Source organism: Xenopus laevis, chromosome 5L, assembly GCF_017654675.1.
Source record: "Xenopus laevis strain J_2021 chromosome 5L, Xenopus_laevis_v10.1, whole genome shotgun sequence".
In the NCBI taxonomy this organism is placed as follows: domain Eukaryota; kingdom Metazoa; phylum Chordata; class Amphibia; order Anura; family Pipidae; genus Xenopus; species Xenopus laevis.
In genome coordinates, this window is record NC_054379.1 from 12,631,263 (window position 1) to 12,654,502 (window position 23,240).

The window sequence follows — 23,240 nt, forward strand, 5'->3', positions numbered from 1 at the left end:
GAAATCAGTGCAGTCTGCAGAATGAATGAAATTGAATTGCATAAGAGCCATGTGGGATGGGCAGTGTGAGGTGCCTGGGCTGGTTAAAATAAATCATTATTTTGGATGTCTGACACTTCTCTTCTCAATGGGCTGAACAGCTGCCGAGGCTGAACCCGAGGCTGGGACTGAGCTTTGGTTTGGGAGTCAGAAAGTATTGAGGGAATGATGGCCTCAGGGCAATGGAACACAGAGGGATTTTGAGAAATTACAGCACATTAAGTAATAGTGACACACTGTTAATAAAAGAATGAATGAAGAATTGCTTGTTTAAGTTGGACCCTATGGCAAACGGAAGAGCCGAATAATGGGTTTCCGGATGATAGATCCCAGACCTGTAGTTGAAATTGCGTTTGCTGTATGTATAGTGAATAAAGTACCCCCTCTTGTAAAATATAAGGATGTAGGATGCACCGAATCCACTATTTTGGAATCGACCGAACACCGATTTCTTCACAAAAGAGTCGGCCGAATACTGAATCCTAATTTACATATGCAAATTAGGGGTGGGAAGGGGAAAACATTTTTACTTCCTTGTTTTGTGTCAATAAGTCACGCAATTTCCCTCCCTGCCCCTAATTTGCATATATAAATTAAGATTCGGTTCGGGCAGGTAGAAGGATTTGGCTGGATCCGAATCCTGCTGAAAAACGCCAAATCCTGGCCAAAACCCGAACCGAATCCTGGATTTGGTGCATCCCTATATGAAAGCACAAGGTCGAAGGCCGAGTGTTTTTATACAGCTCGTGGAACTCCAAGGTAACTTCTAATATCCTCATATTTTCCAACAAGGGGTACTTTATTTATTATAATACACAAGTTTCAGTGAGTCATGTGACAGAAATTACATCAGAACTCACCATTTATAACTGATGAAATCACTACTCAAGGATAATTACAAGGATATAATTTACAAGATATTCATGGCTTTTATGTAATATATAATTTGTGTAATATATAATTTGTGTAATTATTATATAGTGAATAAAGTACCCCCTATTGTAAATTATAAGGATATTATAAGTTACCGAGGAGTTAATGACCATATAAAAGTATGAGGCCGAAGGCCGAAGGTAACTTCTAATATCCTCATATTTTGCAACTGGGGGTACTTTATTTATTATAATACACAAGTTTCAGTGAGTCATGTGACAGAAATGACATCAGTACTCACTGTTTATAAGGATATAATTTACAAGATATTCATGGCTTTTGTGTATTATATCCTTATAATACACAAGAGCCATGAATATCCTGTAAATTATATCCTTATAAACGGTGAGTTCTGATGTCATCAGTTATAAACGGTGAGTTCTGATGTAATTTCTGTCAAATGACTCATTGAAACTTGTGGATTATAATAAATAAAGTACCCCCAGTTGTAAAATATGAGGATATTAGAAGTTACCTCGGAGTTCCATGACCTGTATAGAAACACTCGGCCTTCGGCCTCGTGTTTTTATATGGTCATGAAACTCCTCGGTGACTTATAATATCCTTATATTTTACAAGAGGGGGTACTTTATACACTATATAATACACAAGAGCCATGAATATCCTGTAAATTATATCCTTATAAACAGTGAGTTCTGATGTCATCAGTTATAAACGGTGAGTAGTGATGTCATTTTTGCATGACTCATTAAAACTTGTGTATTATAATAAATAAAGTACCCCCAGTTGTAAAATATGAGGATATTAGAAGTTACCTCGGAGTTCCATGACCTGTATAAAAACACTCAGCCTTCGGCCTTGTACTTTTTATATGGTTATGAAACTCCTCGGTAACTTATATCCTTATATTTTACAAGAGGGGTACTTTATTCACTATATATTTTACACTAGGGGCTGCATTATTCACCATATAATATATTAGCGGCACAGAAGAATGCAGTTCTTTCTCGGCTGGTTACAATGGGGGAACATTTTCAAATCTAGTTAAGGTTTGTGATTGGTGCAAAGGGAGCAGCAGGTAAAGAGATGGGGCTTTGAGTCTGTGGCTATTGGTGGTCTGAGTGGGGGCGGAGCTGTCACAGGATTGAGCGGGCACAAAGGAGTATCACTTCACTTCTTCAGAACTGTTCTTGCAGATATCACTGGAAAGCAGAGAGCGAATGGCGGTTCTGTAAAGTTGATGCTGAATAATGTGCTGAGCTGCTGGCAGACCACTCATGTACTGACCCCTGCAGCAACTAGCGGGTGCCATTTAGATTCTGTGCCTGCATTGTTTCCTGGCCACTGTCTCTGGTGGCCCTTGTCCATCGCCATAGCACTGATAGTTGGGGAATATAACAAATTAACAGGCACTTGGTTTACTCCAAGTCTTGTAACCCATAGCAACCTGTGAACAATACCTGTTGATTGGCTCATATTAATTACTAGAATTTAAAGACGGTCTGATCACATGGTTCAGAGTTTTTGATTCTGTGTCACTATGGACATTCCTTTAGGGCAGAGACACACGGGCAGATTCGGGGAGATTAGTCGCCCGGCGACAAATCTCCTCTTCTTCAGGGCGACTAATCTCCCCAAACTGCCTTCCCGCCGGCTAGAATGAAAATCGCTGGCGGGATGGCACTTGGAGCTCTTCATTTTCCGAAGTCTTCGGGCGACTTCGCCCACTATTTTCATACTAGCCGGAAGGCAGTTCAGGGAGATTAGTCGCCCCGAAGAAGAGGAGATTTGTCGCACGGTCGACTAATCTCCCTGAATCTGACTGTGTGTCTCTGCCCTACAGGAGAATTCAACCCTAACCCTAACTTAAAAAAACCCTACCCCACATAGACCCCCTCCCTCCTCCCCCAGCCTAAGTGTTACCCCGGGCAAATGCTCCTAACGTTTTACTTACCCCTCGGTGCAGATTTAGGCATCGGAGTTCATGGGCGCCATCTTCAGCTGCTTTGGTAATCTTCAGAATGAGACCGGTGCTTCGGCAATTTTCGTGAGTTTCGTTGCATGCGCAGTTCTCTGAATTTCCAGATTTCCGAAGTGAAGAAGATGGCACCGGTGAACTCCGATGCCTGAATCTGCACCGAGGGGTAAGTAAAACCTTAGGGACATTTGCCCAGGGTAACACTTAGGCTGGGGGGAGGAGGGAGGGGGGTCTATGTAGTGTAGGGAGGTAGAGTTTTTTTTAACGTAGGGTTGCATTCTCCTTTAATGATCCGAGTTACTTATGTGCACTATTTATAGTCCTTGCCGTGACTCCGATAACAAAGGGTCATGGGAGTGGCACTGAGATGTGGGAATTCTCCCATCGCTGCCGACATAAACCAGATGCACCCGCAGGAATCTGGGAACGCTGGCACTATCCCTTACTGATATTGGCTGGAGATATGGAGTATGGGAAGCTGCACAGGGAATGTCTGCCCTAGTCTCAACTGAATGGATGTGTCCGAGACGTTACTGCCATAAATAATTAAATAAATAATGAGAATTCCCATATTGGGGCAATCGGGTTGGAGATACTCAACCTCTGTGGAGTGGCCCAATTAATGTAAGGCCGGCTGCTAATGAAGACTTCAAGTCCCAGAACCCATCACATCAGCATGGCACAAGGTGAGGGAGGGGCTAAGGAATCTGGCAGCCTAACGAGGGTTGGAGAAATGGTCCTTGCGAGTCAGACTATTAAAGGGGTTGTTCACCTTCAAATCAAATTTTAGTATAATGTAGAGAGGGATATTCTGAGACAATTTGCAATTGGTTTCCATTTTTTATTATTTGTGGTTTTTGAGTTATTTCACTTTTTATTCAGCAGCTCTCCAGGTGGTCATGTCTGCCATCTTTTTGCTAGGCTCCAAATTCCCCTAGCAACCATGAACTGATTTGTATAAGAGACTGGAATATGAATAGGAGAGGCCTGAATAGAAAGATGAGTAATAAAAAGCGACAATAACAATACATTTATAGTCTTAAAGAGCATTTGTTTTTTAGATGGGGTCAGTGACCCCCATTTGCACGCTAGAAAGAGTCAGAAGAAGAAGGCAAATAATTCGAAAACTATAAAAAATAAATAATGAAGACCAATTGAAAAGTTGCTTAGAATTGGCCACTCTATAACATAAACTTAAAGGTGACCCACCCCTTTCAGTCAAATTATTTGTGTTTATGCATCAGTTTTTAATGGAAGCCCAACTGAATGCGAAAAGGGGGCGGGGTATAGTTTCCCTTTAAGGGATGCATACATTTAGGCTGCAGGTCTGACATCTCTCCCTTAATTACTTATCTGTGAGGTTAAAGCACATTTCTTGGATTTTGTTGCTCATTCTTTCTCATTTTAGGAAGGAAGGTTTATCGAAATGCGGCAAGTGCAAGCAAGCCTTTTACTGCAACGTGGACTGCCAGGTACGGCCGCCGTCTTAAAGGGACACTGACGATATGACAAAGCATGAACTAAAAGTGTTGTTTTAATTCATTATTCCTGTTTGTGATGTATTTCTGGCTTCTAAGCCCCAGCCCTTTATGCACATTTCTCTTTCCATTCCTAGTGTTCCTGCATGCTGACAGGAGGCGGTGCAATGCTGTGATAGGCCACTTGTCGTTTACATGGATACGTCAGCCAATCACAGCTTTGTCCCACCTTCAAGTTGGCATACAGTTGGTAAGTACTGAGCATTGATGGCGTTCAGCGTTGTATTTGAAATCCTGTGACAAACGTTGCATTACTTGCACAGGTGTCCCGTCACTTTAAGAGGACAACACAGTCTGCTTATGAGTGACGGGTGGGAGTTGTAGTTCTGAGTAGCTGGAGGGCGATAAGTTAAATTGCTCCAGACCTTGTTGTTTCTTAGTTGAGATGTGCCGCTATCCATAGCCCTATTAGAAATGGCGGTCACTATACCGCTCTGTATGATCCTGCCGCAGGTTACATTTTAATTAGCCGCGTCTTCAGGGGGAATAATATTGTCCTGCGTCGTTTTGCTGATTTATCTTTTTTTATCGCAATTAAAACTTTCTCCAAAGTTCTGTTCTTAAAGGGGTTGTTCACCTTTAAACTTTAACTTTTAGTATAACGTAGAGAGTGATATCCTGAGACAATTTGCAATTGGTTTTCATTTTTAATTTGTGTTTTTTTTAAATTATTTTGCTTTTTATTCAGCAGCTCTCCAATTTGCAATATCAGCAATATTGTTGCTAGGGTCTTTATTACCCTAGAGACCATGCTGCCATTTGAATAAGAGACTGGAATATGAATAGGAGAGGCCTGAATAGAAAGATGAGTCAATAACAACACATTTCTAGTCTTAAAGAGCATTTGTTTTTTTCAGTGGGGTCAGTGACCCCGCATTTGATAGCTGTATAGAGTCAGAAGAAGAAGGCAAATAATTAAAAAACGATGAAGGCCGAATGGCTTAGAATTAGCCATTGTATAACATACTAGAAGTTAACTTGAAGGTGGACCACCCCTTTAAAGGGGCGGGTGTGTTAAAAATATCCTTATAATAAAGTCTCCTCTCTGCATTTGGAGGCCATTGAATTTATTTAAATAAGGTTCATTCATCAGCGATCGAAAATTCTCTGCCCCTCGCTACACCCCCTGCATGCCCCAGAGACAGTAATGACCTAGTCATGCCGACCTACTGGTGCTCCACATTGTTGCCAGTACTAAATGATCCTCAGCAGGAATCTGCACTGTGTAGTGATCTGTGGCCCCCAAAGGTTATCCGAACCTAACGTACAAGTTTCTTGGCATTTTCTTCTTGCCTGGTGATACCATGAGGGGGCCCAGCAATGCCTAAAATGGTATTGTCACCCCAAATTTTCTCATCTCAGCTATTTCTCTTTCATTCTTTGTTTATTTTCAGACTAATGGAGCACCTAAAAACAATCCCCAAAAACTGGCCTGTGCCACTTGTTGGCTTTGATGACAAGTGTCTGTCCCTGGGAGTGCCGGCAGATTTTGGCCCTTAAAGTGGACCTGTCACCCAGACACAAAAATCTGTATAATAAAAGTCCTTTTCAAATTAAACATGAAATCCAATTTCTATTTTTCATTAAAGCATTCATAGCTGTTCTAAGCTCATTTAAAAGTCTCAGCTGTCAATCAAATATTGTCTGCCCCTCCTCTATGCCATGGGCATAGAGGCGGGGCAGACAATTACTTTCACTTTCCATTCAGCACTTCCTACATGTCACTGCTCTCCCCACATTCCCCCGTTCTCTTTACCGTTTAATTGTGTAGCCAGTGCATGGGGATGGACATCAGGTCCCCCATTCTGGTGCACAAACAAGATTTTGAAATGATACAAGGCTTGTCTTAATAACAGTGTCCACAAAATGGCTCCTGCCTGCTTGCTATAATTTTGAAATCCCAGACTGAAGGAAAAAAGATTCAAATAATTTATATAGTGTAATTAAAGTTCATTTTGCTTGACTGATGTGATAAAATAGGATTTTGAATAATTTTTTTGGGTGACGGGTCCCCTTTAATGGGTTTTTCTTGATCATAATCTGCCTGTACAAGTGGTGAAAGGAGCTTGCCATCAGGGTTGGAACCAGGAAAAAAGCTGGTGGCAGGGTCGGACCAACCCGGTGGGAAACGGGGAAAAAACCCTGTAAGCCCTGACCCTCGTGGGTCCCCGCCGGGCCAAATTCGGCCAAAATAGTTTTTTTTTTTCGGCGCCACTCAGCACCATCTGCGCGTCAGTGTAGGGGAACGGGGGGCTGAACGGAGGCCCTGGACAGCAGTCCCGGTGGACTCCGGACCCCCCAGTCCGACCCTGGCTGTGGCCCCCTCTGACCCAGACCTAGGGTTGCCATCCGGCCAGTATTTTACGGTAAAACACATGCCAAGGCGGGGGCCAGTCTTACAAATTTACCGGCAATGTTGTAGGTGTGCCGTTAGCTTTAGGATAATAGTCCACGGGGTGGGGGGGGGGACTTTTTGATTGCCCCGTTTTTAAACAACTTGAATCACAGCCCCCAAGCGCCTAGACTTGCCCTATTGCTTTAAATCTTTATCCCAGCGCTAGGCAATGGGGTGTGTGTATCAAATGACAGTTTGTATTTGGGGAAACTCTCAAAATACTGTGGCTGAAGTAACCTTCACAGCAGCCAATGAAAACAGCGACCCCTAGTAGGTTTGATGTGTCTCTCAGGCATGAGGGGCTACCAATAGCCAATCACAAACCCTATTTGGCTCCCCCAGGAACTATTTTCATGCTTATGTTGCTCCCCAACTCTTTTTACATTTGAATGGTTTTCAAACTATTTAAAGGGGAAGTAAAGTCTAAAATAGAATAAGGCTAGAAATGCTGTCTTTTGTATACTAAACATGAACTTACTGCACCACAAGCCTAATCAAACAAATGATTTCTGCTTTCAAAGTTGGCCACAGGGGGTCACCATCTTGTAACTTTGTTAAACACCTTTGCAAGACCAAGACTGTGCACATGCTCAGTGTGGTCTGGGCTGCTTAGGGATCATCATAAATTATCAAAACAGCACAAGTCAAATAATATCTGCCAGAAGCCGATACAGCAAGACTGATTAATAATCAGAATATACAGACTGCACTGGGTCCTGTGTTGTCATGTAATCTAATGTGGATTTTATAGTTTTTGTATTGTTTAATACAAACTTTCTCCAACTCTGCAGAACCAGTGGCTGCAGCAAAATAATCCTCCAAATAGAATCCCAGTTTATCTGTTTAAATCTGGCTCCATGATCTTTGTCCCTGCAGCTGGAGTTGGAAACAGTAAAGGGGATGTAAAGGCAAAAATAAAATCCAATACAAAACTTTACACAGTCACGACTGCTCTACAGGGAAACAAACAAAGCTGCTTGAGTTCTGCATGGCTGGGAAGTAAGGCGGGGGCTCCCCCTGCTGTTCATAAGTATGATTGTTTCCCTGCCCAGCAGTTAGGGACCGTCTGACAATTCCTATCCACAGCAGTAAATGAAGGGAGAATTTCACTGTATACAGTCTGGTTTCTTATAAAAACGGTACATATTTTTTAATTAAAGTATATTGGAGATAGGTTTCTTTTTCATTAAAGAAAGTAAAAATGGGATTTTATTTTTTTAGGGATATGATGGATTGTGTTTGTTGCACATATATCACGTGTGTTTCATCTGCATTATTAGGAAAATCTTATTTCAGTGCAATATCATGCGAATCTCTCTGGGAAATGTGATCATAATGTGCAGGTTGTGTTTTGTAATGTGGATGCCATCTTCATGTCATTCCTTTTAAAGGAAACACATTTTACTTGACCTTTGTATCCAGGAAAGTCAAGCGCATCCTCCTTTCCATGTCTGAGCTCATGTTTTTCCTCTTCTCTACCCAACCAGAAAGGAGACTGGCCCATGCACAAGTTGGAATGTTCGGCCATGTGTTCTTATGGACAGAACTGGTGTCCCTCGGAAACCGTCAGGCTCACGGCGAGGATACTGGCCAAACAGGTGAGGCCCCTCCCCCACACGTGCGCATGGAAGCATGGCTGGAAGGAAGAGCGAGGCCAAATAATACAGCTACTTGCTCTTCTTGGATTAAAGGGAAACTATACCTCATGTATAAGTAGGGTGTGTGCACTAAGAGGTTTGTGTGTTTGCTTCTCTTGGTGGATTAAAAGCAAGAGGACAACCTTAGACCTAAGTCATTGTTCTCCTCCGCTGATTTGATCTTCTCAAACATGCCATAGGTGGAACAAGCAATATGGCAGCTTTTACCAATAAAAAGGAGGTTGAAAAGGATTTATTTCTGGCTATTTCTGTAATGGTATAAAATATCATTTAGTTGCTTGCATGACTGTTAAACATGTTTGTGCAGTCTACAAGTAGACGGTAGTAATGCACGGGTGCTTCTGAAACCCATAAATTGGGTGGTTTAGATCAGAATGGCTTATAGAAGAACTAAAGCTTAACTAAAGAAATAGAAATGATGTACATGATGTTTTGTGCTTCTGTACCAGCCCAAGGCAACCACAGCCCTTTAGCAGTAAAGATCTGTGTCTCCAAAGATGCCCCAGTAGCTCCCCATCTTCTTTTCTGCTGATTCACTGCACATGCTCTGTGCTGCTGTCACTTACTGAGCTTAGGAAACCTGGGGTGTTTCTAGGGGTGTTTCACATCAAATTTAACTTTAAGTATGTAGAATGATTAATTCTAAGCAATTTTTTAATTGGTCATCATTTTTTCAGTCTTTTTTTATAGTTTTTTTAATTATTTGCTGTCTTCTTTTGTTTCTAGCTTTCAAATGGGGGGTCACTGACCCCATCTAAAAACAAATGCTCTGTAAGGGTCAGAGCACATAGGCAAATTCGGATGACTAATCTCCCCAAACTGCCTTCCCGCCGGCTAAAATGTAAATTGCCGGCGGGATGGCACTCGGAGAGATTCATTTTACGAAGTCATCTGAAGTTTCCTCGTCAGGGCGACTTTGGAAAACAATTAGCTCGGAGTGCCATCCCACCGGCGATTTACATTTTAGCCGGTGGGAAGGCAGTTCGCCCACGAAGAAGAGGAGATTTGTTGCCGGGCGACTAATCTCCCTGAATCTGCCTGTGTGCCCTGACCCTAAGGCTACAAATGTATTGTTCATCTTTCTATTCAGGCCTCTCCTATTCATATTCCAGTCTCTTATTCAAATCAGTGTGTGGTTGCTAGGGGAATTTGGACCCTAGCAACCAGATTACTGAAATTGCAAACTGGAGAGCTGCTGAATAAAAAGCTAAATAAGTCAAAAGCCACAAATAATAAAAAATGAAAACCAATTGCAAATTGTCTCAGAATATCACACGCTACATCATACTAACAGTTAGTTTAAAGGTGAAACACCCCTTTAATGTTTTCCCAGCCGTGGGTGCCAGCTCCGTTCCAGCTGTGCTTTTTAGACCTCATTCCTACAATCTGGCATTTCTGACTTGCTCAAATCCCTCACCCTCGGTTTGTTTGCCCTTGTAACTAATTGGATAACGGCGAATAAAATGATGAGATTCCCTTTCACTAAATAAGCCCAGGCCAGCAGCACGGCAGCCTCGAAATGAGATTCTTCCCCGGGAGTCGGACTCGCTGCAAGGAAACCGCATTCACCTTCCAAATAAAAATTAGCCAAACACTAACACCAATTAATTAAGCTTCTCTCTCTCCCAGCTTATTGCGGATCAGTAATTAAAAGGCAGCAGCAAATTACAGTCAAGGTCGCTGCTGTCGGAGAAGTTAAGTGCAGCCTGTGCCATTGATCTCCCTCTTTAGAATTAGAATTATTTTTTATAAAACACGGAGGGATAGGGGTGTAGGGTGCTGGGAGTCGTACTCAGGGGTTTCATTGGCCTGGGGCATAGTCGTTGGCAGCAAACAGGCAATGTCATATAAAAGAGCGGTTATTAGAAATAATATTAAAGGTTTAATAGAATGTTTCATGGGCAGGGACTGAAAGCCATGTTCAATAAGAATAAGCCCCCGGGCCAATGTTTCAGCTCTGTGTTTTTACTGTCGACCAGAACCGTAAAAAAAAAAATGTAAAAAAGTAAAAAAAAATGGTTGTTTTAAGGGGTGGTTCACTTTTAAGTCAATTTTAATATGTTATAGATTGGCTAATTCTAAGCAACTTTTCAGTTGATTTTAATTTTTAATTATTTGCCTACTTCTTCTGACTCTTTCCAGCTTTCAAATGGGGGGTCACTGTCCCCATCTAAGGGTTAGTGCACACAGGCAGATTCGGGAAGATTAATCCTCACAAAGGAAACTTTCGGGCGACTTCGGAAAACAAATCGATCCGAGTGCCATCGTGATGGCGATTTACATTCTAGCCGCGGGAGTTCAGGGAGATTAGTCGCCCCAAAGAAGAGGAGCTTTGTTGCGGCGCAACAAATCTCCCCGAATCCGCCTGTGTCCCCTGACCCTAAAAAAACAAATGCTCTCTATGCTCTGTGTATGGGCAGATATAAGCTGCAGACAGATTTAGTCGGTTATTGGGCTGTGAGGACCCTCCAACTGGATTCCCTGATCGAAAATCAGCCGGATGTAGATTGGGTGGGTTTCAAAATGATGTTGGATCTAGGACAATATCAGTTTGTTGATGTGGCCCTCAATCAGACCGCCCATTTTTTTCTCGTTGGGATCCAATTGTTAGGCCCTCGATCAGATCAGCCTGATATGGCCTACCTTAAAGGGATACTGTCATGAAAAAAAAAATTTCAAAATGAATCGGTTAATAGTGCTGCTCCAGCAGAATTCTGCACTGAAATCCATTTCTCAAAAGAGCAAACAGATTTTGTTTATATTCAGTTTTGAAATCTGACATGGGACTAGACATATTGTCAATTTCCCAGCTGCCCCAAGTCATGTGACTTGTGCTCTGATAAATTTCAATCACTCTTTACTGCTGTACTGCAAGTTAGAGTGATATCACCCCTCCCCCCCCCCCCAGCAGCCAAACAAAAGAACAATGGGAAGGTAACCAGATAGCACAAGATAACAGCTGCCTGGTAGATCTAAGAACAACACTCAATAGTAAAAACCCATGTCCCACTGAGACACATTCAGTTACATTGGGAAGGAAAAGCAGCAGCCTGAGAAAGCATTTCTCTCCTCACGTGCAGGCACAAGTCACATGACCAGGGGCAGCTGGGAAATTGACAAAATGTCTAGCCCCATGTCAGATTTCAAAATTGAATATAAAAAAATCTGTTTGCTCTTTTGAGAAATGGATTTCAGTGCAGAATTCTGCTGGAGTAGCACTATTAACTGATGCGTTTTGAAACAAACAGTATCCATTTAAGGTGGACATATAGGGGATATTTGGGATTTCCGTATGTAAATGTATTGTTATTGCTACGTTTTCTTACTCATATTTCTATTCAGGCCTCTCCTATTCATATTCCAGTCTCTTATTTAAATCAGTGCATGGTTGCTAGGGTAATTTGGACCCTAGCAACCAGATGGCTTAAATTGCAAACTGGAGAACTGCTGAATAAAAAGCTAAATAACTCAAAAACCACAAATAATAAAAAATGAAAACCAATTGCAATTTGTCTCAGAATATCACTCTCTACATCATACTAACAGTTAATTTAAAGGTGAACAATCTCTTTAAATACAGGTCATTAATTCCTAATACTCCTGTGTACAAAGGGGGTGGCCTTTTGGAAAAACACTTGTAGCAATGTAATGTATTGGGAGCAGGCCTCGGGCTTGATAAAATATGGTTACAATATGGTTACATATGGCAGCACAAGGGGCAGTTACTTGCGTTTTCCAGGGCGAGCGTCAGAACGCTCAGAGTTGTCTCCTATTCATTCCTATGAGAAGCAGCTGCAGGTGATTCCCATAGGAATGAATAGGGGGCCAACTGACAACGTAACAAGGTTCACATAGAGTGCCGTACTTGTAACATCCATTTCTTTATTTCTTAGAAAACCCAGACAGAGAGGACACCGTCGGAAACGTTCCTCTCGGTTAAAGAGTTTGAATCCCGTACGTATTTTACATTCAGCGTTTGTTCTATTGACTGATGCTTAAAGGAACAGTAAAGCCAACAATAAAAAGCATTTTACAGTATTTAAAATATAATATACTGTTGCTATGCACTGGTAAAAATGATGTGTTTGTTTTAGAAAGACTACTATAGTTTATATAAACAAGCTGCTGTGTAGCCATGGGGCAGCCATTCAAGCACAGGATACACAGTAGATAACAGATAAGTACTACTATAGTTTATATAAACAAGCTGCTGTGTAGCCATGGGGGCAGCCATTCAAGCACAGGATACACAGTAGATAACAGATAAGTACTACTATAGTTTATATAAACAAGCTGCTGTGTAGCCATGCGGGCAGCCATTCAAGCACAGGATACGCAGTAGCTAACAGATAAGTACTACTATAGTTTATATAAACAAGCTGCTGTGTAGCCATGGGGGCAGCCATTCAAGCACAGGATACACAGTAGATAACAGATAAGTACTACTATAGTTTATATAAACAAGCTGCTGTGTAGCCATGGGGGCAGCCATTCAAGCACAGGATTCACAGTAGCTAACAGATAAGTACTACTATAGTTTATATAACCAAGCTGCTGTGTAGCCATGGGGGCAGCCATTCAATCACAGGATACACAGTAGATAACAGATAAGTACTACTATAGTTTATATAACCAAGCTGCTGTGTAGCCATGGGGGCAGCCATTCAAGCACAGGATACACAGTAGATAACAGATAAGTACTACTATAGTTTATATAAACAAGCTGCTGTGTAGCCATGCGGGCAGCCATTCAAGCACAGGATACACAGTAGCTAACAGATAAGTACTACTATAGTTTATATAAACAAGCTGCTGTGTAGCCATGGGGGCAGCCATTCAAGCACAGGATACACAGTAGATAACAGATAAGTACTACTATAGTTTATATAAACAAGCTGCTGTGTAGCCATGGGGACAGCCATTCAAGCACAGGATTCACAGTAGATAACAGATAAGTACTACTATAGTTTATATAACCAAGCTGCTGTGTAGCCATGGGGGCAGCCATTCAATCACAGGATACACAGTAGATAACAGATAAGTACTACTATAGTTTATATAACCAAGCTGCTGTGTAGCCATGGGGGCAGCCATTCAATCACAGGATACACAGTAGATAACAGATAAGGCCCACTATCAGAAAGGGGTGTGGCCAAATTAGTATTATCTGCTGTGAGTGGGTGTGGCCTGCTGATAATATTCTAACCAGGAACATGACAGACCCTAAATGTTTGCTTGTCCAGTATGGAAGGGGGGGATCTTCTTGAGGTTCTCAAACAAGTATTTGTGAGTCCAAAATATTTTTTTTTTTATATTGCTGCTTCTCGACAGACCTCAGCAAGCTTGACAACGAGAAGAAAGAGTTAATTGAGAGTGACATTGCTGCCTTGCACCGTTTTTACTCCAAGAATTTGCACTATACCGACAATGCGGCACTAGTGTTCCTCTTTGCACAGGTAAGTGCCAGGCCTCCTTGTGGGTAAGATAAAGGTGACTAATCTATAAAAGATAACAGGGGGCCCTCCAGCTGGAATTTCCACTCCACAGTAGTAGGAGGACTGTTTAAAGGGGATATTTATTGTCTTTAAAGGCACTCATGTCTTGGGGTCCTTGATCAATAATAAGTGGTATATAGTGAAAGGGGGTATATTAAGTCTAAACAATAATTCAATTTGTTTCTGTTCCCTGAAAGGTCTGCCATTAAATATGACTGCACTCCTTTTCTAAACTTGCATGACCCTGCTTGCCTCCGTCCCCCGTTTTTTTACTGCACCCGGTACAGGTATAGGATCTGTTATCTGGAAACCCGTTATACAGAAAGCTCAGAATTAAAGGGCCTCTCCCCTAGACTCTGTTTTATCGAAATAGTCTAAAAATTTTCTCTGTAATAATAAAACAATTACTTGTACTTGATCCCAACTAAGATATAATTAATCCTTATTGGAAACAAAACCAGCCTATTGGGTTTAATTAATTTTTTTTAAAATTTTTTTTAAAGGTATGAGGATCCAAAATACATAAAGATCCCTTATCCAGAAAACCCAAGGTCCACAGCATTTTGGATAACAGGTCCCATACCTGTACTTGATCCCAACTAAGATATAATTAATCCTTATTGGAGCCAAAACCAGCCTATTGGGCTTATTTCATGTTTATATGATTTTCTAGTAGACTTAAAGGAGAACTAAAGCCTAACTAAAGTAGTAGGTAGAAATGTTGTACATGATGTTTGTGCTTCTGTACCAGCCCAAGGCAACCACAGCCATTTAGCAGTAAAGGTCTATGTCTCCAAAGATGCCCCAGTAGCTCCCCATCTTCTTTTCTGCTGATTCACTGCACATGCTCTGTGCTGCTGTCACTTACTGAGCTTAGGGAGCCACTCACAATATACAGTACACATAGAATAGAAATGTTACAATATAAGGCTGATTAGTAATTAATACAGATAATTACTACATGGCAGCACAGAAACCAGTGCAATTAGCATCAGAATTTAATAATCAGCAAACCTGTAGCATCAGCTTATATTACAGGGGAAGCTCATTTTCTGCTGGATAATTAGTGACGAGCCCTAAGCTTAGCTTCTCAACAGCCAATCAGAGCCCACTGAGCATGTGAGTGTCACAGACACTTTCCAACATGGTGACCCCCTGTGACAAGTTTGAAGTCCTGGATCATTGCTGCTATTGACAAGCTGAAACTTTAGCCTCGTGCAATAAGTTCACTATATAAAATATGTCATTTTTGGCCACATTCATTTTTAGGGTTTAGTTCTCCTTTAAGCAATGAAAATCCAAATTATGTAAAGATCAGTTATGCAGAAAACCCCAGGTCCCGAACATTCTAGATAACAGGTCCCATACCTGTATTGGAAATTCCCCTTTAATTTTAGGGCTTCATAAGATTTCCAACTGGGACATGCGCCTTGAGCTGCTGTGGCCTCGTACCTTTTATGTTAAAGGGGTAGTTCACCTTTAAAGTAACTTTTAGTATGTTATAGAATGGCCACTTCTAAGCAACTTTTCAATTGGTCTTCATTATTTATTTTTTAATAGTTTTTAAAGTATTTACCTTCTACTTCTGACTCTACAAGGCTACAAATGTATTGTTATTGCTACTTTTTATTATTCTTCTTTCTATGCAGCCCCTCTTCTATTCATATTCCAGTCTCTTATTTAAATCAGCTCATGGTTGCTAGGGGAATTTGGACCCTAGAAACCAGATGGCTGAAATTGCAAACTGGAGAGCTGCTGAATAAAAAGCTAAATAACTCAAAAACCACAAATAATAAAAAATGAAAACCAATTGCAAATTGTCTCAGAATATCACTCGCTACATCATACTAAGGGGCAAATTCATCAAGGGTCGAATAACGATTAAATCCTTCGAATTGAACGATTCGAAGGATTTTAATCCAACGATCGAAGGATTATCCTTCGACCAAAAAAAGTTAGGCAAGCCTATGGGGACCTTCCCCATAGGCTAACATTGGGTTCGGTAGCTTTTAGATGGCGAACTGGGGGGGGCCGAAGTTTTTTCTTAAAGAGACAGTACTTCGACTATCGAATGGTCGAATAGTCGAACAATTTTTAGTTCGAATCCTTCGATTCAAAGTCGTAATCGAAGGTCGAAGTAGCCCATTTGATGGTCGAAGTAGCCAAAAAAACACTTCGAAATTCAAAGTATTTTTTCTTCTATTCCTTCACTCGAAATTAATGAATTGGCCCCTAAATGTTATTTTAAAGGTGAACAACCCCTTTAAGCACCCCACCTTCCTTATATATTTTACACTATTGGAATATCCTGGGGAGGATTAATGTTTTAACCCTTTCCTTGTGCAATGGAAAGAAGGAGTGACATATCCATGCACTTTCTGTCAGCCCCATGCAGTCTGCTGTATAAAACTGTCATCCAAGCTCCTCATACAGTCCAGAGAGGAAAGCACTGAGTGTGCCTGTCAGTTAATTAGATTGTTACACGTATCCTCATCAGTCCACAGTATCTCTTCCCTTGGGAGTTGCGCTAACTGCATAACTAAAGAACTCCCTCTGCTGCTGAACTACATCTCTCTGCATCGTGCTGGGAGTACCAGGGCTCAGCCAGGGTTGTGGATGTGCTAGTGTTAATACTGACAACACTTCTCTTCTTTTAGGTAAACTGCAACGGCTTCACCATTGAAGATGAAGAACTCTCCCATTTGGGATCCGCCATATTCCCAGAGTACGTCCCCCTCGTCCTTCCATTGCTGCATTGTTGTAACCGCGCAGGATTCTGCCGCATCTAAGCAGTGGGTTAAGTAACGGCCGTTTGCTTTCTTGCAGTGTTGCGCTGATGAATCACAGCTGCTGCCCCAACATCATCGTCACGTTCAAGGGAACAGTGGCCGAAATCAGAGCCGTGCAAGAGATCCACGCCGGGGACGAGGTAACCATAAACTGCCACGTGAGAGCACGTGTCACATTCCTATGAGATCCCATGAATGGCTTATGGATTTTTAGCAGGGAATTGACCCTCCATAGAATTTCATGGTGTTTGGCAGGACCCTGCTGGTGCAATTGCGGTGTTTTTTTGTTTTTTTTAAAGGAGAAGGAAAGCTACTGAAGCAGTTTATTACCAATAGATTAGCCACAATAGTGCAAGTTATATCACTATATATTCTGCAGAATGCTTTACCATACCTGAGTAAACAGCTCTAGACACTGTCTCTGTTTGTTTAGGATAGCAACTGCCATATTAGCTTGCTATGACATCACTTCCTACCTGAGTCTCTCCCTGCTCACTTATAGCTCTGGGCTCAGATTACAGCAGGGAGGGGAGGAGGGAGAGAGAAGCAAACTGAGCATGCTCAAGCCCTATCCCTGGAGGTTTAATGTGAAAACAGGAAGTCTGATACAGAAGCCCATGAGTACACAATAGAAGGAAAGAAATGTGGTGTTTCTTTTGACAGAGGACTCAGAGCAGCATTACTTTGAGGGATTACTGGTGTATTTATATAGACATTTCTGATAAAGCTTACTTAATTTTAGCCTTTCCTTCTCCTTTAAGCAATAATTGCCTGGCCCTCAATTGCACTGGCCGGGGTCAGCCATCATCAGGTGCATTTATGCGCAAGAACTCATGTCACCAAGTAGCCCCTTTTCTCTATACACTTTCACCCCTGTAATAGTAATGTCTGTCTTTGTTGCCTATAGATACAGTAAATGTAGCCCAGAGTCTGATCAACTGGGCACAATGCAGCGCAGCAAAGCTCTGAATCCCCAGTCAGTGGCTGTTACATGAATTGCACAAACCTCCGACCCTCTGCAGAGGTTCTGTTCTAATGATGCTCCCCCACCCCCCAGTTTTATAGTTAGGGCCATTTCTTTGAAAACATCACCATCTCTTGAAACCAATATTCCTTCTCCAATTCAGCAGCCGTTCCCTTGTTTATTAAGACTGTCCTGTGATTCCACCTGCTGGTTCTGTACAGGAATTGCAATTGGTTAAAATCAATATCAGCGACCTGTAAAGTCAAACCACATATCATATATATATATATATATATATATATATATATATATATATATATATATATATATATAGAAATTGTAAAATATAAGGATATTATAAGATACCAATGAGTTTCATGAACATATAAAAGTACAAGGCCATGGAACTCAGAGGTGACTTCTAATATCTTCACTTTGTGCAACAGGGGTTAAACTTTATTTATTATATTACACATGTTTCAGTGAGTCATGTGACAGAAATGACATCACTAAGCCCTCATTATAACAGATGACATCACTAAGCACTGTTTATAAGGATATAATTTACAGGATATTCATGGCTCTTGTGTATTTTATATATATATATAGATAGATAGATAGATAGAGATATATATATATATATATATATATACAGTGTAGAAGGCTTTAGCACACACTTCAGGAGTTAGGGACCTGGGTGCAATCCAGAAGTAAAATATCCACGACAAAAAAGCTGAAGCACACCAGGATTTTCTTCAAGAAATGTAAAACTGTTTATTCCATCAACGTTTCGGCTCTCGAGTGGAGCCTTTATCAAGATAAAGATTACAACAAAGTGAAAACTATTTAAAGACTCACCCAGCTCACTCCCACCTCCCAGTGACGCCCCCTTTCAGGTGTGAGGGATAATTAGAAAATTCATTAGTGTGACTGGTTCTTCCAATAGATACATTCTGTAGAAGCAAATACATATAAAACACAGAATGTGAAATACAGTGTATAACGTGCTATATATAAATATTAAATATTAAACATCAAAATAGAATTTATATATAAAAACACTTAAAAATCCACAAAAAGGATTACCAGTATCAAAACCTAAAAACAAACTGTTTGCAGAGATCGCTATATTATACTTGACAATCATTTTACAGAATCTACCCCTTTTATCTTTTATCCAAAAAAGGAGAAAAAGAGCAATATTCATTGAGACCGCGAGGGGCCACGGTGTCCAAAGTTTTAATCCAATAAACTTCTTTTTGCAAAAGTAACCGGTCCCAGTCACCCCCCCTATTAGGTTCAGGTACCAAGTCAATCCCCATGAATCTCAAAGTGGGTAACCCATGTCCCTTTGCTAAAAAATGTTTGGGTAGTGGTAAATCCGATTTTCCCGATTCAAGTGCCCGTTTAATTGAGGATCTATGATTGCCCATTCTCTCCCGTAGATTGTTTTGAGTTTTCCCAACATATGTTAACCCACACGGACAAGTTATAATATAGATGACATGTGTTGTCGTGCAGGTAATACGATGTTTGATGGGTATTTCTTTCCCAGAATGGGGGTGTCTAAAAGAATTACCTGTTGTCATCTGTCTACAGGTAATGCACCCCGCACATTTAAAACACCCTTTCTTAAGTTTACTTGAGATGGCACTGCATGTATCATAACATTGAACAGGATCTGTTTTCATCAGTAAACTTCTCAGATTAGGGCCCCTTTTGAATCCCCATAGTGGTTTTTCCTTCACTTTATGGGCCAAACTTTTATCGCTTAATATGATGGGCCAGTGATTGTCTACAATATTTCTAATTGCTGGGGAACCTGTGGTATAAGTAGATGTTACAATGAAGCGGTTTCCTTCATTAGGTGTCTTCTTGCCCTGTCTCGCCCTCTCTTGTGCAATGTGTGCTCGTGCCTTAGTCAAGGCAGCCGATAAAGTATTCTGGTCATAGCCCCTTTGTACAAACCGGTCAAAAGTTTCTTGTAATTGTAACTCACAAATATCTTGTTCAGAATTGTTCCGCATAGTGCGTAAAAATTGAGAGAAGGGAACTGCATTTTTGGAACTTGGGGGATGAAAACTTGTGGCGTACAATAAAGTGTTCCTATCTGTGGGTTTACGATATAATTTGTACCCCAAGCTATTATCCCTTCTAAAAATTTCCACATCTAAAAATTGAATTTGTTGCGGATGTATTGTAGCAGTAAACCTAACTGGACTATCCAGCTTGTTAAGGTCTTCGACCATCGCATTCAATGTTGCTTCGCTGCCTCGCCATACAATTAAAATATCGTCAATATAACGTAAATACAGTAACAGGGAATCACCGTATAAAGGGACAATATTATGCTGTTCGTACATGGCCATATAACAGTTGGCGTAGGCCGGAGCCATCGAGGCACCCATCGATGTGCCTGTCTTTTGAAGAAAAAAATGTTTTTCAAACCGAAAGTAGTTGCATTTCAATGTTAACTCCAATAATTGACAAATAAATTCGATTGGAGGGCCAGCGTACACAGCAGAATTTTGTAGTGCCCACCGAACTGATTTAATTCCTTCAGAGTGAGGGATAATAGTATATAAACTGCTTACATCGAGGGAAGCTAATAGTATGGGTTCGTTAGGTAATTTTAAATTTGACACAATTTCCAAAAGTTGTTGAGTATCTTTTAAATAGTAGGGGAGAGCTTGTACGGTACTTTGTAGACAATCATCTAAAAATAGGCCAATGGGATGTAACAAACTCCCACGAGAGGACACAATGGGCCTACCGGGTGGATTCTTCACATCTTTATGTACCTTGGGAAGACAATAAAGTACTGGACAAATAGGGTGTTCCTGAGTAAGGAAAATTCTTTCTCCCTCAGTAATCCACTTTTGGGTTACAGCATGTTTTAATACTAATTCTATGTCATCCTTAAATTTAGATACAGGATTAAAGGTTAACTTTTGATAAAACCGCAACATTGTTAAGCTGATTACATACCTCATCACGATAGTCTTTATAATTCATTATAACGATACCCCCTCCTTTGTCTGCTGGTCGTATTACAATGGATTTATCGTTATTCAAAGACTTAAGAGCTCCTCTTTCATCAGCAGACAAATTAGGGTGTACCTTAAATGAAGATTCAGACAAGTTAGAAATTTCGTGAGAAACAGTCTGCAAAAACACCTTAATGTTAGTATTGCTAGAACTAGGGTCAAAGTCACTTTTCGTCTTCCATTTTAATTGAGTGTCGTCTTGTTTTTTGTCCCCATAATGTTCTAGTAAACGTAGTTTTCTGCCCATCTTATAACAATCCACCTCACAATTAAATTTGTTAAATGGTACTGTGGGGATAAAAGATGTACCTTTGCAAAGTAGTGATGACTCGGCTTGTGTCAGCGTGTGTTGCGACAAGTTATATATTGGAGTCAATGCGGGTATCTGGGAGGACGTCCTCCTCTGCTTCTTCCCCCTCCGGATGCGCCTCGGCCTGCTCTGCCTGCGCTCCTGGTATTCACTGGGGAAAATTCCTCTCTCGGTCCTCGGTCTGTGGGTAGGGTGTCCAGCTGAAAATGGATCGCTTTCTGGCTAGAAGAGGATGCGGCTGTGGCAGCGTGCTGTGTTACAGGAACGTCGCGTCCTGATGACGTAGTATCATCTTCGCCGGCTGATTCGCCAGAGCTGTCCACTGTACTGAGAGTACGGATGCGCTGTTTCCGCCATCTTGGTTGTCCTCTCCGCCATCCACCCGTTCCTCCTCCGCCTGCAAGCCACCTGTAAACGCGGTGTTGTTGGTAGTCTTCATCCACCTTGCGCAATTTCTCTCTTTTAAAGCGGAGTAAGTCATTTTTAAATGTGTCCACATTGTTTTTCAATTTAGTGTGGAATTCTGCAAATGTTGCCTCATGTATGGCAATCTGGTGTGTATTTTCTAGTGTGGCAATTTCTTTTCGCACTTTACTTAATTCACTGCTAACTTCTTCAATGACCAAAACCATGAGGTCAAGGGAACAGCGATTTAACACTCCAACCCACTTCCTGCATAGGTCGGGATTGTGTCTTCCAATAGTTGGAGCATTTTTAATGCGAAATCCACGTGGTATTCTCTTGGATCTAAAGTAGTCTGACAGAAATAGTCCGTGCAAGTCTAGATCTACTTCGCGTTTTTTAAGATGAAAAAGTTTGTTATATATATCTTTGGGGCAATCAATGCCGGGTTCTTCAGTATGTGTATTATGCCACAATACCTTTTCAATTTCAGATTCCGTGATGTGCCACGTCTCTGCATACAGAAGATTCTGTCCACTCTTTTCCATGAAATCCTCCATGGCCATGTGGTGAGTAGGATAGCTGTAAGTTACAAATGGTGGTGCTCCAAGCAAGAAAAATTCATACAGTGTAGAAGGCTTTAGCACACACTTCAGGAGTTAGGGACCTGGGTGCAATCCAGAAGTAAAATATCCACGACAAAAAAGCTGAAGCACACCAGGATTTTCTTCAAGAAATGTAAAACTGTTTATTCCATCAACGTTTCGGCTCTCGAGTGGAGCCTTTATCAAGATAAAGATTACAACAAAGTGAAAACTATTTAAAGACTCACCCAGCTCACTCCCACCTCCCAGTGACGCCCCCTTTCAGGTGTGAGGGATAATTAGAAAATTCATTAGTGTGACTGGTTCTTCCAATAGATACATTCTGTAGAAGCAAATACATATAAAACACAGAATGTGAAATACAGTGTATAACGTGCTATATATAAATATTAAATATTAAACATCAAAATAGAATTTATATATAAAAACACTTAAAAATCCACAAAAAGGATTACCAGTATCAAAACCTAAAAACAAACTGTTTGCAGAGATCGCTATATTATACTTGACAATCATTTTACAGAATCTACCCCTTTTATCTTTTATCCAAAAAAGGAGAAAAAGAGCAATATTCATTGAGACCGCGAGGGGCCACGGTGTCCAAAGTTTTAATCCAATAAACTTCTTTTTGCAAAAGTAACCGGTCCCAGTCACCCCCCCTATTAGGTTCAGGTACCAAGTCAATCCCCATGAATCTCAAAGTGGGTAACCCATGTCCCTTTGCTAAAAAATGTTTGGGTAGTGGTAAATCCGATTTTCCCGATTCAAGTGCCCGTTTAATTGAGGATCTATGATTGCCCATTCTCTCCCGTAGATTGTTTTGAGTTTTCCCAACATATGTTAACCCACACGGACAAGTTATAATATAGATGACATGTGTTGTCGTGCAGGTAATACGATGTTTGATGGGTATTTCTTTCCCAGAATGGGGGTGTCTAAAAGAATTACCTGTCGTCATCTGTCTACATCTACTGATGAAAACAGATCCTGTTCAATGTTATGATACATGCAGTGCCATCTCAAGTAAACTTAAGAAAGGGTGTTTTAAATGTGCGGGGTGCATTACTTGTAGACAGATGACGACAGGTAATTCTTTTAGACACCCCCATTCTGGGAAAGAAATACC

General features: G+C 41.1%; 2 protein-coding genes across 2 annotated transcripts in view; one reads left to right on the forward strand and one right to left on the reverse strand.

Annotated features, from left to right (window-relative positions):
- The window catches only part of smyd2.L (SET and MYND domain containing 2 L homeolog), a 35,801-nt gene that overhangs the window by 1,371 nt on the left and 11,190 nt on the right, over positions 1–23,240 (forward strand). The window contains 6 exon segments of the mRNA NM_001086782.1: positions 4,320–4,383; positions 8,332–8,442; positions 12,396–12,456; positions 13,834–13,958; positions 16,655–16,722; positions 16,824–16,926. Of these exon segments, the coding sequence (NP_001080251.1) occupies positions 4,320–4,383; positions 8,332–8,442; positions 12,396–12,456; positions 13,834–13,958; positions 16,655–16,722; positions 16,824–16,926 (532 nt within the window).
- Positions 18,378–22,075, reverse strand: LOC121393602. Its single transcript, XM_041562540.1, has 2 exons — positions 21,107–22,075; positions 18,378–18,703 (listed from the first exon to the last, which is right to left on the reverse strand). Exon 1 carries the CDS (start codon positions 22,073–22,075, stop codon positions 21,170–21,172), a length of 906 nt encoding a protein of 301 aa, XP_041418474.1. The 3' UTR covers positions 18,378–18,703; positions 21,107–21,169.